Here is a 16,712-nt window from a genome sequence, read left to right on the forward strand (position 1 = left end):
ATCCGGATCCGGACGCGCATCCTCTTGCGGCAGCCGGTCGTTTCTGGTCGCCGCGTGGCCGGTGTCGAGGACGGCATCACGCCTCTTGCAGACGGCGCTCGATCGACGGCTTGGTTGGTGCGGAGAGGGGATCGAGATGGAGGAGACGATCCATGGATTGGAGGCGGGAAGGGGCGAGCTTTCCGTGTGGATCGTCTCGTCAGCATATATTGAAACCGAATCCGGAACGAAGGCGGGAAGGGAAATGAAGAACCTGAATTCGACTCGGAAACGAACGAACCTGAATCCGCCGTCGGTCAAAAGAAAACGCAGGCAGCAAGGCAAAGAAGCTGTCTGCCACCGTAATTCGGACTGAGCTGAATTCCATGGCGAGTCGGTGAGGCAACCTGTGGAAACAAATAGCCAACGCAGCGTGTAGATCCATACGGAAGTTCCTCCCTCCCCCTTCTCCATCATCAATCTCTGCCGCCGCCCTCTCCACCAACCAAAGCAGTTCGTTCGTCGAGCTAGCGCCATGGCCGCCCGCAAGCGACCTGCTGCCGTCCTCGACGCCGACCACGGCCACGCGACGGCTCAACATCAACAATCGCCGACGTGCTGCAAGAGGAGCCGCGCCTCCATCGGGAGCACCGACGACTACGAGAAGGTGGCCTGCCTAGGCGAGGGTGGCTTCGGCGTCGTCCACAGGATGCGCCACCGCGTCACCAAAAAGGACGTGGCCGTCAAGTTCCTCTCCTCGCCGGACGACACCGAGGAGCCCCCCGACGTCCAAGATCTTGAGCGGGAGGCACGATTCCTCGAGGCCTGCAACGGAAACCCTTACGTCGTCGGCTTCGAGGGCATGGTGTGCGACCCGGCCACCGGCGACACCGCCGGCCTCGTCATGGAGTACGTCGCGGCGTCGAGCCTCCTGTCTTTATTGTGGGACAGGCGCGGCGACCCGCCACTCCCGGAATCCACGGTGCGCGACTTCATGCGGAAGCTCCTGACCGGCGCCGAAAAGATGCACGAGCACGAGCGCCACATCGTCCACCGTGACATCAAGCCAGCCAATATCCTCGTCGGGAAGAACGGGGAGCTCCTCAAGATTTGCGACCTCGGGCTGGCCATGTCCATGTGCGACTGGCCGCCGTACAACCAGGTCGGCACGGCGCCCTACATGGCGCCGGAGATGATCCTGGGCAAGCAGGACTACGACGCGCTCGTGGACACGTGGTCCATCGGCTGCGTCTTTGCCGAGCTGCTCACCGGCACGACGCTGTTCACGGTCGACCCCGAAGACGAGGAGGAAGACGAGACAAAGAATGACGTAAAGCAGCTGTGGAGCATCTTCCGGGTGCTCGGGGTGCCGGACGAGAGGACGTGGCCAGGCTTCACGTCGCTGCCGCTGGCTAAGAAGGCGCCGCAGCTGCTACAGGCGGGGCACAACAAGCACCGGCTGCGGGATTTGTTCCCTGAAGAGAAGCTGTCCGACGAAGGATTCCAGGTGTTGCAAGGGCTCCTCACGTGCAACCCCGACGAGCGACTGACGGCAGCCGCCGCGCTGAAGCACCCATGGTTCGCAGCTCCTCGTTCCGCCGCCGACGCCGTTGAGAAGGTCGATGCTCTGTCGTTTCCGAAAAGGAAGACACCAAGGATCAAGTTCATCCCGCCGGCCATGCCCCAGAGCCATCTGTGCTTTGATGAGCCATCTGTGTAAATGCTAGCATAAACTCTCTTGATGTGATTGTGCTTGGATGAGCCATCAACAATCATGAGTCATTAGTGCTGATCCATCAAGTAGAAGTTGATCCTTGGCACATGTTCAGAGAATCAGAGATGTGTTAGCCTGCTTTTCTGAATTCTATGTGTCATTGTGCACATGTTCAGAGAATCAGAGATGTGTAATTACGAGGTTGTGTTCAGAGATTCATTACAGTGCTGACATATGTTGTTTACATGGTCAGTTGTTATTGAGTTATACTGCACAATTTGTGTTGTTTTTCAGAAATCATGAGCTGATGATAAAAATGTGCAGTTCAAATGTTCTAAGCAACAGAAATCTATAGAGTGATGGATGAATTGATATTAAAAATGTCTTGCTGGTGCAGATTTCATGAGAACTTATATATTTAGCAATGGTACTAGTACAGCAACTGGACATACTTTCTTCAACCTAGTATGGCACCTAGGGGAGAATGAGTGCCTGGTATGGCACCTGTCGGATCTTCAACACATGGAGCTGTGGAAGATGTCCTGCAGGGGAGAATGAACCAAATTCAAGAGCTTATTGGACCATCGCAATCCGGCGGTACCCTTTCACTAAAACTGAAACTATGGCGTGGATCAGCTCTGTTCAAGCATCTAGCTCTGAAGCAGGAAGCAGAGACTTGAGTCTGCATGGCAGGAGAAGGGCAGGATATGTATAAGAATGTAAGTTTCAATACCAACACAGGAAGAATCAGAGTGGCGCAGCGGAAGCGTGGTGGGCCCATAACCCACAGGTCCCAGGATCGAAACCTGGCTCTGATATATTTTTTCCACTTTTATTTTCTTTTTTTTGCTGCCTTTCTATGAGTTTCCGCTTCAAGATTCGTGCCACGCCTTCGACGCCATGTGCGAACCGCAGCACAGGTGTACCAAAACGAAACGCTCCCGCAAAAGCAAAACCCAGAACCCTAGCCTCCCTCCCTCCCTCCCTTCGCGCTCCCATGGCCATGGCCACGGACTCGGCGGCCGCCTCCAGCCCCCGCGGCGCGTCGAGGAAGCGCCCGCGGAGCCAGTCGCCGCCCCCCGCAGGAGAGGGCCCGAGCGAGCCCGCGCTCGCCCGGCCCCGCTTCGCGGAAAACCTCGACCTCGTCCTCTCCCTCCAGGGCAAGGAGCTCTCCCTCCAAAGGTCATCCCCTCGCTGCCCCCCGCTTGCGGTTCGATGCAGCTTAGCACCCCTGTGTGCCCAATCTCCGAGTAGGATCGAAGCAATTTTTCTGTAGTAATTCGCGTGCTTCTAGTCTGGCTGCGGCTACGTGGATTTGGGGATGCGCTGCTCTAGGTAGCTACATGAGGAGATTCGTCTGATTCAGCCAGCTAGTATATTTGGAAATGTAGTTTCGTTGTAGTTGTGTGATTCAAAGGGAGATGATGTGGGCATGTGGCCAGAAGTTTACACCTGCACTGGTTGGATCATTGTTGACTTAGGATAATAACAACAATAATAATTACTCTGTAAAAACAGTTGCATTAATTAAGGCCAGATTTTAGCTTAATTGTTCTGTGGAGGCGAAAATATGCTTATGATTATACAGTATCTTTTTATGACCTCCGATTCTCAATAGCATCTGTTTGGTGATACTTGGATATTGCAACACATAGTCCAGTGTTTCTTAGTTGGGGAATAATTCCTGGATGAACCTTATTATGCTCTTGCTGTTTGTGATTCTAACTTTTGTATGCTAAATCATGCAGAAAGGTTGAACTGGCATTCAATTTTATAAAGGCCGAGTCAAATCGTTCAACCCATGGCCATAGAGCGGACAATATCCAGCTATTGCGAATGGTTTCATTTATTGGAAACTGGGTGCAATCTATCCTACTTCCGTCTAAGAAAGTTCCAGAGCCTTTTGATCCTGTTTTAGATTATAGATGCTGGGAAATTCTGAGATTTTGCATTGAAAAGAAGCCGTCAGTCTCAATTTCTCTGAAGCTACTTCAACCACTTGGTTGCATTGCAAAGGATGGTTTGAGCAGAGTTCAAATCGGCGCTCCATGTGATGACCATGAATCCTTTTTGCTCTTTGAACGAGTTTTCGACTGCGTGTCCTTTCTTTTCTCCTCCAATACAAGAGCTTTCTTCAACGCACCCGTGGATTTGTGGATCTCTTGTGTCACCGAGGCTATTAATCTTGTCCAGAAGGTTTCAACTAATGAGAAAAAGGGTTGTACCATTCTTCAGAATCTTGGAAATTGTCTGCTTGAGCAATTTTCAAGCTTTCTCAGATTCCATGCAAATCCTAAGAATATTTTCCGTCCTTTTGTTGACAAGATTCTTGATCCACTGTTGGAATTGTTGGTTTTACTTAATTCACAAGCAAATTCTATCAAGCACAAGCACGCAGGATCCACGTTGAAGATTGCTGAAGAAATTTTGTCAAATGGACTGTTTCATCCACAACATCTTAGTGGATATTTTGGGCTCAAGAATTTGAATAAAGGTATTGTCAAGGATGTCAAAGGAAGCTACCATAGGCATCTGTTTGAGCGATTCAAGGGAATAAAAGCAGAAAGCAAGGCTGTATTGCTTGCTGGGTTCGGTTACTTGCTTCAATTGTTTGTTACCAGGGCTAGAAATCAAAGAACATCTTTAGCACCAAGGGGTACATCCTTCAAAAGCCCACAAAAAACCAGTGAGGGTTCTGAAGAACCCCAGCAACAAGGAGAATCCATTTTTGAAGTGTTCATGCAATTTATGGAACCTTTGGTGTTAGAATGCAAATCATATTCGCAAAAGGACTTCTCTGATTTAGGAGTCACAAAGCTAGTAGAAGTTCATTGCATGCTGAAGTCCATCAATGAGATGCTAGCAACAGTTACTGAAGAGAAAATTTATGTCCCTACAGAGGACACATCGGAAGGATCTTATCTCCAGTTCTTGCAAGAAATTTACAGGGTCTTAATCTTGATGGCTGAAAAAATGTACGACTTCTGGGTGTCAGCTCTGCATTTAGAAGATACAAACGTTAAGAAGATGCTGCCTTTAATGTTTGTGGAGATTGTTGTTGCAGTTGGTCATTTTCTAGAAATTGAATACAAGGTCATGGGGAGTGACCTTGTAAAATTATGGTCAATGATTTTTGCTTTGTCTGCTATCAATGCATCTTCCAAGGACATCAAACCATGCTTACTACTAACCTCAAAGATTTCAAGCCTTTCGTCCCAAGTGATTCGTACATTTAGTGAGCTTCGTCAGGTCAGTTATGTTCTTTTTCAGCGATCACTTTTAGCAATGCCCTCTAAAAAACAATTGTTATCTTTTTTCTTTATTTTTTATATGCTTCTTACTTTCTGCTTTTGTGTTCTTCCGTTGCCTATGCCAATGGTTATATTTCTGCAATGGGATGTATATTTTACGAACTACTCCCTCCGTCACATAATATAAGATGTTTTTGCAGGCTAAGATAGCTCGCAAAAACGTCTTATATTGTGGGGCGGAGTAGTACTGAATAGATTTTTATTTTGAATCTGATGCTTCTCTCTCTTTTCCAAATTGTAGGTTGCGCACTCCATTTGTACGCTGTGCAATACTGTGAGAACATTCAGAGCTGTTGCTGGTCCTGATGCAGTACCAGGACCGTTTTCTGTGGCTTCTTTATCCTCACATAAATGTTTTGAATCACTGGCAACATTGCTGAGCTCCCAAACATTGAGGGATGCTATCTGTACTTCAATTAACTCAATGCCAGAAGGACAGTCTAGTCGATGCATAGAGGAGCTGACAGTAGATCTTACAGAAACATTGAAATGGATGAAAAGTTGCGACGAGTTTGTAGATTTGGAAACACAGGGAGAGCCCCGCTTGATGTCCAGGAAGTCAGTTTTTCATCAGAGAGCTGAACTTTTTGGAAGGTACTTATCTGAACTATACACAAGCGTGCTTGACTCAATAACTGTGACCGCTTCAAATACTACACTGGTTGCAAAATCTGTTGAAAGGTTGGTCAACACAATACGTCCCAACTTGAGTCAGTTGATGAGAAATGAATCAATTAATCCAAGTAAGTTCATTTCTTCAGTTGTAGGAAAGAACCTATCTAACAAGCAATGTGCCAACTGGCAAAAGATTCCAAGTTTGTCTTGGTTTTTTGCCTTCTTCTTTCGCATATATACATCATGTAGGAGTCTGTATCTGCAATCTGTTGGCCTCATGCCTCCAAATTTAGCAATAGAAGCAACAGAATTAGTGGGGAATTCATTCATTGTATGCTGCGGAAAGGAATGGACCAATACATCCAATATTATCGCTGAAGGCTACTTTGCTTGGATTGTTGAAAGTGCTGGCTCCCTTTGGGAAGTCATCGAAATTTTATCACAGTCCCTTCCAAGAAACCATTCTGGTTTTACTACGCTTTTTTACACCCTTCATGTGATGGCTCTGCAAAGACTCGAAGATCTTAACAGGCAGATTAATGCATTTGACTTTTTGCTTGAAGACGGCACACAGCAGTTTGATACTGAGGATAGGGGAAAAACTGAGTTATTAAAGGATCCTTGCTGTCTTGAGGCTGCTCGACTAACCGGTTTTATGATGAACTATGTGAGAACATTATCTTCAGGAGGAACTGACAGGACTTCTTCCTGGGATATGAGTATATGCTCTTTAGATGAAGATTCTTTTCACATAGCAACTTGGCGGCTTCTGTGTGAAAACATTGATATTTGGAGTTCTCATGCATCGAAGAAGGACCTAAAGAACTTCTTTTCGAACCTGATAAAGTTTTCTTTTGTTCAAAAGAGGTCATGCAGAGATGAGGAGAGTAGTGACTGTCAGGATTCATGCAGAGAAATAACCTTGCATACTATTTCGGTGGAGCTTCTTTGTGATACTATCATTTATGACCAAAAGGTTTTGTTGTCCTACTCCTTCCATCCAAAGAAAACTTTGTTAAAGAATTTACCGTGTATGCTGATAGTATTAATTCTGTTTCGATGACGATGATCTGTTTGTTTTGCAGTTTTAAGTTTGAGTAGTTTCTTCCGTTTGTTCTTTCCTATTTGGTCTAATTTGGAACGAATGTACTATTTCACAGGTGCTATTAAAGAATTTGGTATCATGTTTTTGCGGTGCTCTCAAGAAATCAACATCTTCTTTTATCACCAGAGCTGATGAAGATAATGCCTTATTGAACATCTCGCCTGATTTGATGGAGATATTAAATAAACTGAATAATGAGAAGTTGGTCCATACATATCCTGATTCTACACATGCACACGGTGTAGATAAATACCGGATCTGTGAGAATTTACTAAATTTTTGTAGCACAGTTCCCGGATTTCATTCCAACTCCAAGTCATTCTTGCAACTTATAACTTACATTCTCCATCTTGAAAGGCAAGTGCACTATTTTTACATTTATCCATTTATTTGTATGGATGATGACGGCTATCCTTTCTGCCATTGCACTAGAGTATCTCTGTATGCTCCCAGTTTGAACTTTTGATCTAAAAAAGTGTTCACAAATACTTGCCCCTAGGCATTTTCCCACTTTATGGTCATTAATTCTACTTATCTCCTCGGCTTTTCCTCGTTTTTTAGTCTTGTGAGATTAACTGGAGGGTAGGAAGGTGTGGGAATGCCAAATCTCGTGAGGATAAAAGGTCCATTATTTTTATGGATCCTGGTGATGCTGATAATTTATCTTTCATGTCACCACAAAAACTAGTCAGTGTAGTTGCTAATCTGTACAACTTAAGAATTTGTCACTTTAATTTTAATGGTTATTTCTAGTCTACGTTTAATCTTTCTGTGGATTTGATGGCTTATCATATGATGACGTGTGTCTGTCAACTATCAACTAATGTGCCACCTAGTTAACGCTACAGCCTTCTTGGGTAATCTGGGTTATCCGCAATTTCGGGGAATATAGACCAAACATGCTCATTTCTTATCTGCAAGTCTGCTCTGATTAGCTTGCTGACAAATTCTTTCTTTCCTTTCAGACTTCTGCTGTTGACATTGCTAAGTCGCCATTATGAATCATGTAATCCAATTGAGCTAATCCGTCTGTTTATATGTTGTCGAAGGGCAATGCAAAATCTTGTTTTGAAATTTGGCAAAGAGTACCCAGATTCAAAGCAATACTCCACGTCTTCTGAACTTCTAGGTAACTCATATTCTCTGATTTGGCTTTTGAGATCTGTCCAGGAGATTATTGGATTGTCACACGAAATATTTGGTGAGCACACTGATCAGAAGAAAAATACCTTGTTCTCCTTGGTAGACAAGACATCAGAAATATTTTCTACACTAGCGAACATGAATTCGAAATTTTGCTTGCTGGGTCCCAAGAAACAAATTGGATCTTCCCTGAAGCATACTGCTAGTGAAAGTGACACTTCTGAACATGATGGTCAGGCATTTGATACTCTAGAAAATTTAGCTTTGGAGCATGTCAAAACTATGGCTGAACAGTTAGAGAAGACTACAGCTGGCATACCTGTAACCACAAAGGATTGCAAGTGTGTTATAAAAATAGAGAACTCTTATGACAATGTGTGCTGGGATAAACTATTATGCACCATGTCTTGCATAGGTGGATTCTTGTGGGGTCTTGTTTCAGCATTTGAAAGCACAATCAAAGACTATCCAACTGCAAGCTCAGAGGAAAGAAAACTGATGCTTCACTATGCCTCCAATTTCAGCAGATCTATTGCTAAATTTGAGACCTTTGTAGATATCTGTCTGCATGTCTTGTTTATGGAGAACAAGGATTTTGGGTCTGTTGATTTGATCTCTTGTCGTCTACCACAAGAGCTGCTTTGTGAGAATGGTTTTCTGAATATTGAAGTAGTCATGGATGTTTGGACTATGCATCAGCTAAAGGATAACAAATTACAGTCAGATGGTCCACCCGGTATGAAAAGATCTCTTTTGGAAAATCTGTTAAATGGTGAAGGTCCATTTGTAGCATTTACTTTGAGAGAGCTCTACAGTGTATCTGCTGCTATTGTTAAGTTGAAGGGCCTCATATCCTTTTCAGGCGATGTCTGTAGGAAGGCATGCAATCCTTTCCAACACCTGTCGCTAAATCCAATGGTTGGGACAGCTTGCATTGCCCTACAGAAAATTGCAGACATGTCTGATTGGCCAGATATGTTTTCTCTTGTATGGATTGATGGAATATTAAGATATCTTGAAGTTTTAGGAACATTTCCTGAACTCAAGTTGTCAAAAGAACTGTATGCTCAGATAGTAAATGCACATGTGAGTGCTATTGGAAAATGCATTTTACTTCAAGGAAAGAGTGCGACTCTACCTACCCATGAGATTGGATCAAGCACAAAAACACTTCAGTTGCAGAATACGTCTGGCTATGTAGTTACAAAGAATATTATCGATAGGCAGAATAGGTTAAATTCATTGATATCAAGACTTAGACTGTCGATGAGAAATTTTGTTAGTGTTGCATCAAACATGCATCTAAGTGCAACTTTACAAGTCATTGAGAGAGCCTTGGTCGGAGTGAATCAATATAGCCACTCAATATATGAAGTGGAGACTGGAACATCTGATGGTGGGACAGTTTCTTCTGACGTTGCTGCTGGAATTGACTGCCTTTATCTTGTTCTTGGATCTGTGCCAGGTTAGCAGCCAAAATTTTCTATCTGATATTCTCTGGAATGCAATCCTATTATTCATGTAATGGAATGTGTTTCCGTCTACTTGCTTCTGGGATATGTTAAATTAGCTTCTCCAAATAAATCAGTAATCTACTAAATCTGTAATGTCATGATATGCATTCGAACTAGATTACTTGCCTTAACAATAGTGATTGATTGTACCTGACAATAGCATTAGTCTCAAATTTTCATTGCTCATTAATGTATATTCCACTGTCCACTACTGAATATATGAAGAGTAAGCATCAAATTGTTCTTCAATGATAAAGAATGTTGATCAGTCATAGGTGGTTCTGAACGTAATAAAGTTCTATTTTAAATAAATATGTAAAATTTTATCTTGGAGTGCTTGATCCAGACTTCCATATTTTGGTTTCTCTTTAGGTAACAGGTAGTTGGTTAATGCTTCCACGAATAGCTGTAAATGATTTGATAATACATCATAACCAGAACATCTGTGATTCTACTCTGGGTCTTTTGATCTGAATAATTCCCAATGATGAGTACTGTAAGGCGTTGGCTCGTGTAGCGTGGTGGTTGAAAATGTTGGTTGTTGCGTGAAAGGTTACAGTTTGAAGCCCTGATATGTGCTCCTAAAACTATAAAACGTGCAGCTCTTGCTTATTCTCAAAATAGCTTATACTCTGTAAAGAAATATAAGAGCCTTTAGATCATTAAAGTAGTGATCTAAACACTCTTATATATCTTTACAGAGGGGGTACTATATAAAGGTGTGGAGTTCATATTTTTGCAGGCATCATTTCAGACTACAGGGCTGGTCATCAGCATTCAGCAGTTTGCACCTTGTTTAATGGCAGGGAGCAAGTATTTTGGACTGATTTTGTACTCATATTGCAGGAAATAAGCGTGTTTTTCAGAGAACTGTCCCAAGCCTAGTTGGTGCTTTATTCAACATTGTTTTACACCTTCAAAGTCCACTCATTTTCTATATAGAGAAGCTACCTCCTCTTTGCCCTGATTTGCATCCAGATGCTGGAGCGATTGTTCTAATGTGTGTTGAGGTTATCACATCATTTGTGGGGAGGCATACTTTTCAAATCGATGCGTGCCATGTGTCCCAGTGCCTGCATCTTCCTGTGATGCTTTTCAAGGGCTTCAAACATCTTCTTGCTGATCGGAGTGTATCCTGTTCATCAGAAAACATTCGTGAACAAATTGCAGGACAACCTCTAGCTAGTAAAGAATACTTACTTGACAGGCAATTTTCTGTTGACATGTATGCTGCATGTTGCAAATTGTTATGCACTGTTCTTCGGCACCAACAAAGGTAAAGATTTGGGTTATTTTCTTTTTGTGCTTTTATGTTCTTTATTAAGACAAGCCTTTATATTGTTTTTTTTCCTCTGGCCAGTGAGGTTGGACAATGTGTGGCTGTCCTGGAAGACTCAGTACACATACTACTTAGTTGCTTGGAGTCTGCAGATTCCAAGATGGTTAGCATGGCAGGATGTTTCACTTGGAACAAGGAGGAGGCACTAAAATGTGCTTCCTTTTTCAGAAGGATTTATGAAGAGGTTTGTGATGCTTTTGTTCTGTGATTTAAAATGATACATATCTTGCTTTAGTAGTAATGCCATGCCTGGACAGATGGTTGGGACGTTTTATTTGCTGGTTGTAGTTCACATTTGCACTGGGCTTAACTGCGTATCCTTTTAAAAGCAGCTTCATAATTAGGCCATCTACAATGCAAAGTGCTTTAAGAGGTGCTTATACAAAATAAACCAGTTCTTTTAAGCACCAGTGGTTATTTCTGTAGCAGAGGTGCTCAAATAAGCACCTACGCTCTACAAATAAGCACAGTGCTTAAGCGGTTTATTTTTCAAAGCACTTCTCTAAGCACCTTGCATTGTAGGATGGCCTTAGGAACCCGTTTGCTGCAGCACAGACTTTGTATTTTGCTTTCACAGAATCAGGAACGTAAATGGCACAGTATATAGATGTCATGCCATTCAGCCACATGTTTTATAGTTCTTATGTGAACAAATCATATGTACTGATTCTCCTTTTGTGTGGATAATACAGATGCGTCAGCAAAAAACCATCATGGAACATCACTCGATGCACTTTCTTGCTGGTTATATTTCCATGTTTTCTGGACTGGGTCCATTTCAGACAGGCATAACGCGGTATGTTCTCCCCTAATGAAGACCTTCTGTTTAATTATTTATGTTTTTGTCTCAGCACTCGCACCCTTGTCCATGATAGGGAAATTGACGAGGCCTTGCGACCTGGGGTGTATTCTCTAATTGATATCTGCCAGGAAAGCGATTTTCAACAGCTTCACACATACCTTGGTGGTCCGTAAATTCTTCCTGTTCTATTTATGAATAACCTTTACTGCTATATACTCCTTCCGTTCCTCAATATAAGACCTTTTAGCTATTTCAAAATATTGACTACATACATATTAAAATGAGTGAAAATACGTACTAAAATGTGTCTACATACATACGAATCAAGAAAAAACTAGAAGGTCTTACATTAGGGAACAGAGGGAGTAAATACTAATCCGACACCCAAGATAATCCTTTCCTTGTTTGGCTTTGCAGAGGGCCCATGCCGAACCACTCTTGCTAACCTAGTGCATGACTATAAATTGCACTTCCAGTATCAGGGCAAAATCTAGTCCCAAGTTGCTTAAGAATTTTGGAATACTTGGTTATTTGTCCCGCTTAAGCTGGATATGAAATCTACGTTGTCACCTTTTGCATGATGTTGGGTTCCTGGAGTTCGATGGATATGCATCAAACTTTGGGGAGGAACCAAGGGAACTTTGGTTAGTGCATTATTAAACCAGCCTGCTGGTATGTGTGGCAGATGAAGAGAAACCAAATCGTTTGCTGTAATTCGCAGTAATCTCGAGCAGATGTTGGCGTTCATATTTTGGGGCAATACATAACACGCTCGTACTAGACTAAACGAGTAGGAGTATATTATTCAGGCCATACTCTGTGTCACTAACTCACTATGATTGATGTTTCTTTTCACTTACGTTTCTATAAGTGTAAAAAAGTTGAAGGGGCACCCGATTAATCTATTGTTGAAAAATTCTGAAAAGAAAAACTCTCAGGCGCACATGTGTCCAAAACATGTGAACTCGCAAATCTCTTGCTGCCCCATAGACAACATAACTGATGGCACAAAAGAGTGCAATTTCTGCCCCCTATCCTTCTCGTGGGTAGTGAAGTTTGTAGCGTTTTTATTTTTTAAAATTCGTTATATTGCAGCATCAAGTTTTCATGATAAAGAATCAGAAAATATTCTTCTGAAATATTGCAGCATCAAGTTTTCTGCTGATAAATTCAGGCCCCTATGCCTTCACGTAACTCGGTAGTGAAGTTTGTAGATTTTTTATTTTTTAAAATTGTATCTTGTTATTCTTCAGAAAATATCAGCAGCGTTTTTGCAGCATCAAGTTTTCATGATATCTGTCTTAACATCAGGGTAGTATCTCGCCTTCTTCTCTTTCACCTTTTACCTGTTACAGTAACATTTATCTCTAAACCACCAACACTTGTGCTGCTTTTTTTTTGGCAAAGCACTTGTGCTGCTATGGCCTAGCATCTCTACATTGTCGCCACCTAGGGCCACTTCATTGTGATGGCTAACCGTGGAAGCCACGGAGGATAAAATAAATTTGTTTTGATTAACATTAGTTTCGCAGTTCCAGCCATGCCTCCTTAGAGATTAGGATGACTGTAAGTGTATCAGGGCTAGGTGGGTGCAAGTGTATGATGCAGTCGCTAAGGATCAGTGTGGAGATTACCAAGAACGTGTAGCTGAATCCCAGACCACTCGAGGAAGGTGCCACATAGTTGACTCGCACGGCCAAGGGTGCCTCCGTCTGTACATTTCGTCGGGGTCTGTTTAGTGAGGGGCTTTGGATTAGCAACAAGTCGTCGTGGTCACCATCAGTCGAGAGGGCCACGAGAGAGAGAGAATATGTGAGGTGATAGATAGGAGGGGGGGATAAGGGGAACCGTGGAAGGTGTGCTGCGCGCGGTACAAGCAAGATGAACATGGTGGGGCACGCCACGGAATGGAATTAGGTGGATGCGGCAACAAGATAGCCGATCGGGGCCGAGAGGGACCAAAGCCAAAAGCTACCCGCACGCACGCACACCGCGGTGGCCACTATCATTGGATTGGATACAAAGTCTCTCTGGACTAGGCCACAGGGCTGAATCAGATTCCCACGATCGCGTGTTATCCATCCGTCACCTCACGTCGCCTCGCCTCTCCGCCCATGACTCGACGCGACGCTCCAAGCCTCATCCACATCCCGTCTCCGTGTGCAGTGTGCGTGCACCACGCCGTGCCTCCCCTCGCCCGCCGGTTCTGCCTCAAGGTTCGTTTGACGGTAAATCTTTCCGGTGCTGTTTTTGATGTGAACACATGCTTTCCACCTCTTCGCAATGGGGACGTGAGAGGTTGCACGTACTATGCATTAGCATGGAATCATTTGCCAACTTCTCTTGATTGATTGATTGCTTGATTTATTGCCCTCCAAACTCTACCTGATGTCCTCATCACCCATCACTCCGATGCGTGTGTACCGTGCATGATAATAGTTTGATTTGAATTGTACCGCTGCCAAGGACCCAGTTGTGTTACAACGCCTCTATGCACACGACACCGTGCGAACGTGCACCACAGCCCGTATCAGTCCGTTCATGTATTTCATAAGGCGCATGCATACGATTGGATTGGCCATCGTGCATCTGTCGTGCATGTATGTGTCGTCCCTGTAGCAGTTTTGGTTCTGTTAACTGTTGTGGGTGTTCCCCTAAAACTGTTGTGGGTGTTGGCTGCCTGGTGCTGCGAGGGTTGCGGTTAGGGATCATCTATTTTTGGAACAACTTTTGTGGTTTGCGGGGCGGTCATCTCGTGTAGCAAGGGCTATAAGGCATTGGAGTCGTGCGGTGTTGCGGCTTGCGAGCGAGAGCGAGGGGGGGGGGGGGGGGGGGGGGGGGGGGGGGGGGGGGGGGGGGGGGGGGGGGGGGGGGGGGGGTGGTGTTGGTCTGGCGGCGCCGAAGTTGGGGGTATGTGTTTTTTGCGATTATGCTCTAGGGTCGTGTGGTCGACGAGGTCTCGTTGCTTGCGTGGGTTTTGGGCTTTGTTTTCCTCATGAAAGGTTAGGTTTTTGATCTGCTATAAACGGGATCAATTATCTTCTTCCTGATGCATTGCCAGAGCTCCTAGCACTCTTAATAAGGAGGTTTCATGAAAGTGCATTGTCGGTTCATAGAAGTAGAAGTTTGAAGGCAGAATTTTAACATTCTCCTTTTCATTTGTAGAAGACTATTACTAAAAGAACACATCTATCTATGCATAGGATAATGCATGGTGGAAGTCTCTCATCCAGCGAATGAACACTATAGGCCAACAGGTTGCAGGGAAATAGAAACCACCTGGGGCAATGAAAGTGCATGGTTTCTCCCACTAAAAAGAGAGAGGAGATTAGTTGTCAACCCTGAACCCCACCAAGTTGACTCAAGTATTTCCATGGACCTCCCATCCCAATCTCTCAGCATTCCCATCCCCATCGAGCCTGATTTCCCCTTTTCTCCATCAAGATATGGTGTTTGATTTGTGAGTTCGAGGTTTGTCTTCGGGCCATCATGAGGCTTAGCTCCAATCAACATCCTTGATATACCACATGCGATGGGATTGGGATGCGTGCAGTGGTACTGCTATAAAAAAGAAGGGCTAGGGCCTCCTCTTCTTGGCTTATCCCTCCTTTGGTTGCCTTGCTGCTGACTTTTTTGGCACCTCCAGCCAAGCCACCAGCACAGCACTACGAGTCGCAAAGCAAAGCAGCGGTTTGCCTCCAGTTAGCATTGGACCACGTGTGCCAAAGCATTATTGTCACTCTGACTCAGCACCCTTCGCCCACCCACCAACCAACCAGAGGAGTCCAGCGCAAAGGAGATAAAAGCTGCCCGGCAGTATAGCGTGTTGCATGCACGATCCGTTCCGTCGAGTGCGTCCGGTTCACGATGCTACTACTCCTCCAGTTGCATTGCATGGCATTGCTGGGATCAACCGACGTCACCGATTTGCCTCGGATTTCGTCATCGAACGCCTCAGCTACAGTTCGATTTTACACGCGATATAAACTGGTTGGAGATTTTCTTCCATCTTTTAGTCTGGAGGAAACCAATGATACCGGTATGTCAGTCAGGTCTCTTGACTCTTGTCGACCCAAGCGCCAGTGTAGTACCATCGATCGGCGAGGGAGGAAACGTGTGGTACAGCGCTAGTCGCACGAATGACAACGTGCTGCCATTGCCCACTAGCCAACGTGTGTGTCAATCTCCCAGTCCACTTATAATTGGCGCCGTAGCCGGCCATCCTTATCCCATCGATTCTCCTTGTCCTGGGACGGGCAGTTCGGAATTCGCGATCCGCCCGATCTGAGTGCAGGGGGTGGCGCGCACCGAGACGACCCACGTAGGTACGAGTACCATCGAGGTCCCCCTCTCTATCGCCGCTCGGGACCGACCTCGCCTTGGCGCTTATTGGCAGCACGGGCACGGTGGAGGACATGGTAAACTGACATAGAACGTGAATAGTCAATTCTGAGCTCGTATTCATCTACACCCAGTGAATAAGAAAATAGTTTTGCTAAAGCACATCTATACGTGCTTTAAGTATTGCATATCTAAATTGTATATCATTGATTACGTTAAGGTTCATGTAAGCATTTTTTTTTGTTTTTTTTCCCATGTAATTTGACGAGTCACTTAGATGTGTAATAGCTACAACACATTTAGATGTGCCTAGGCAGACCCAAAAAATATTTTAAAAAAATCATAAAACAATGCTATTGCCTATCATTAGGGCATCTCCAACGCAGACGCTTAAACTGTCCGCAACCGTCCGGACCGCGCGGTCCTGTATCGGTCCACTCGGTGGTTCGGACGCAACTTTTCCGACAAACCGGAAACAAAATGGGGGAGCTTTGCGGCCGTCTGAACCACTGCTTTGCCCGCGCTTGACTAACCTGACCCACCCAAAATCCTCCTACCTCGCCGCATGCTTTCTCGCCCGGCGCCATCTACTCGCGTTCATGTCGCTGTAGAGCGGCCGCTCCGCATTGACTCCTTCTTGAGCGGACACGACCTTTCATAGGCTTTGGCATTGAAGCGGCGCGTCGGTCGAGAACGCCATCGGTGCCGCGCCCCTGTTGTCCGCGCCTATTCAATGCCGAAGAGATGTTTACTGGATGGGACGGAACGGATATCTACCACCCCGTTCAATGCCCACCCGTCCGTATGCCGCCATTAAGAAAGCTCGTCGGTCGAGGAACCAACTCTGAC

General features: G+C 44.9%; 2 protein-coding genes across 3 annotated transcripts; both read left to right on the plus strand.

Annotated features, from left to right (window-relative positions):
• The first annotated feature begins 514 nt into the window (after positions 1-514).
• Positions 515-1,699, plus strand: LOC125554854 (putative cyclin-dependent kinase F-2). Its single transcript, XM_048718251.1, has one exon. The coding sequence runs from the start codon at positions 515-517 to the stop codon at positions 1,697-1,699; it is 1,185 nt and encodes a 394-aa protein (XP_048574208.1).
• Positions 1,700-2,619: 920 nt separating this feature from the next.
• On the plus strand, positions 2,620-12,465 carry LOC125552568. 2 transcript variants are annotated; one of them, XM_048716170.1, is made up of 10 exons: positions 2,620-2,875; positions 3,442-4,942; positions 5,246-6,595; positions 6,780-7,081; positions 7,690-9,332; positions 10,228-10,657; positions 10,742-10,904; positions 11,413-11,516; positions 11,596-11,687; positions 11,940-12,465. In XM_048716170.1, exons 1-10 carry the CDS (start codon positions 2,691-2,693, stop codon positions 12,014-12,016), a joined length of 5,847 nt encoding a protein of 1,948 aa, XP_048572127.1. In that variant the 5' UTR covers positions 2,620-2,690; the 3' UTR covers positions 12,017-12,465. The 2 variants fall into 2 exon arrangements, with proteins under 2 accessions (XP_048572127.1, XP_048572128.1); XM_048716171.1 differs by having other exon boundaries at positions 11,596-11,684.
• The last annotated feature ends 4,247 nt before the right edge of the window (positions 12,466-16,712 follow it).

This window comes from Triticum urartu, chromosome 4, assembly GCF_003073215.2.
Source record: "Triticum urartu cultivar G1812 chromosome 4, Tu2.1, whole genome shotgun sequence".
Lineage (NCBI taxonomy): Eukaryota > Viridiplantae > Streptophyta > Magnoliopsida > Poales > Poaceae > Triticum > Triticum urartu.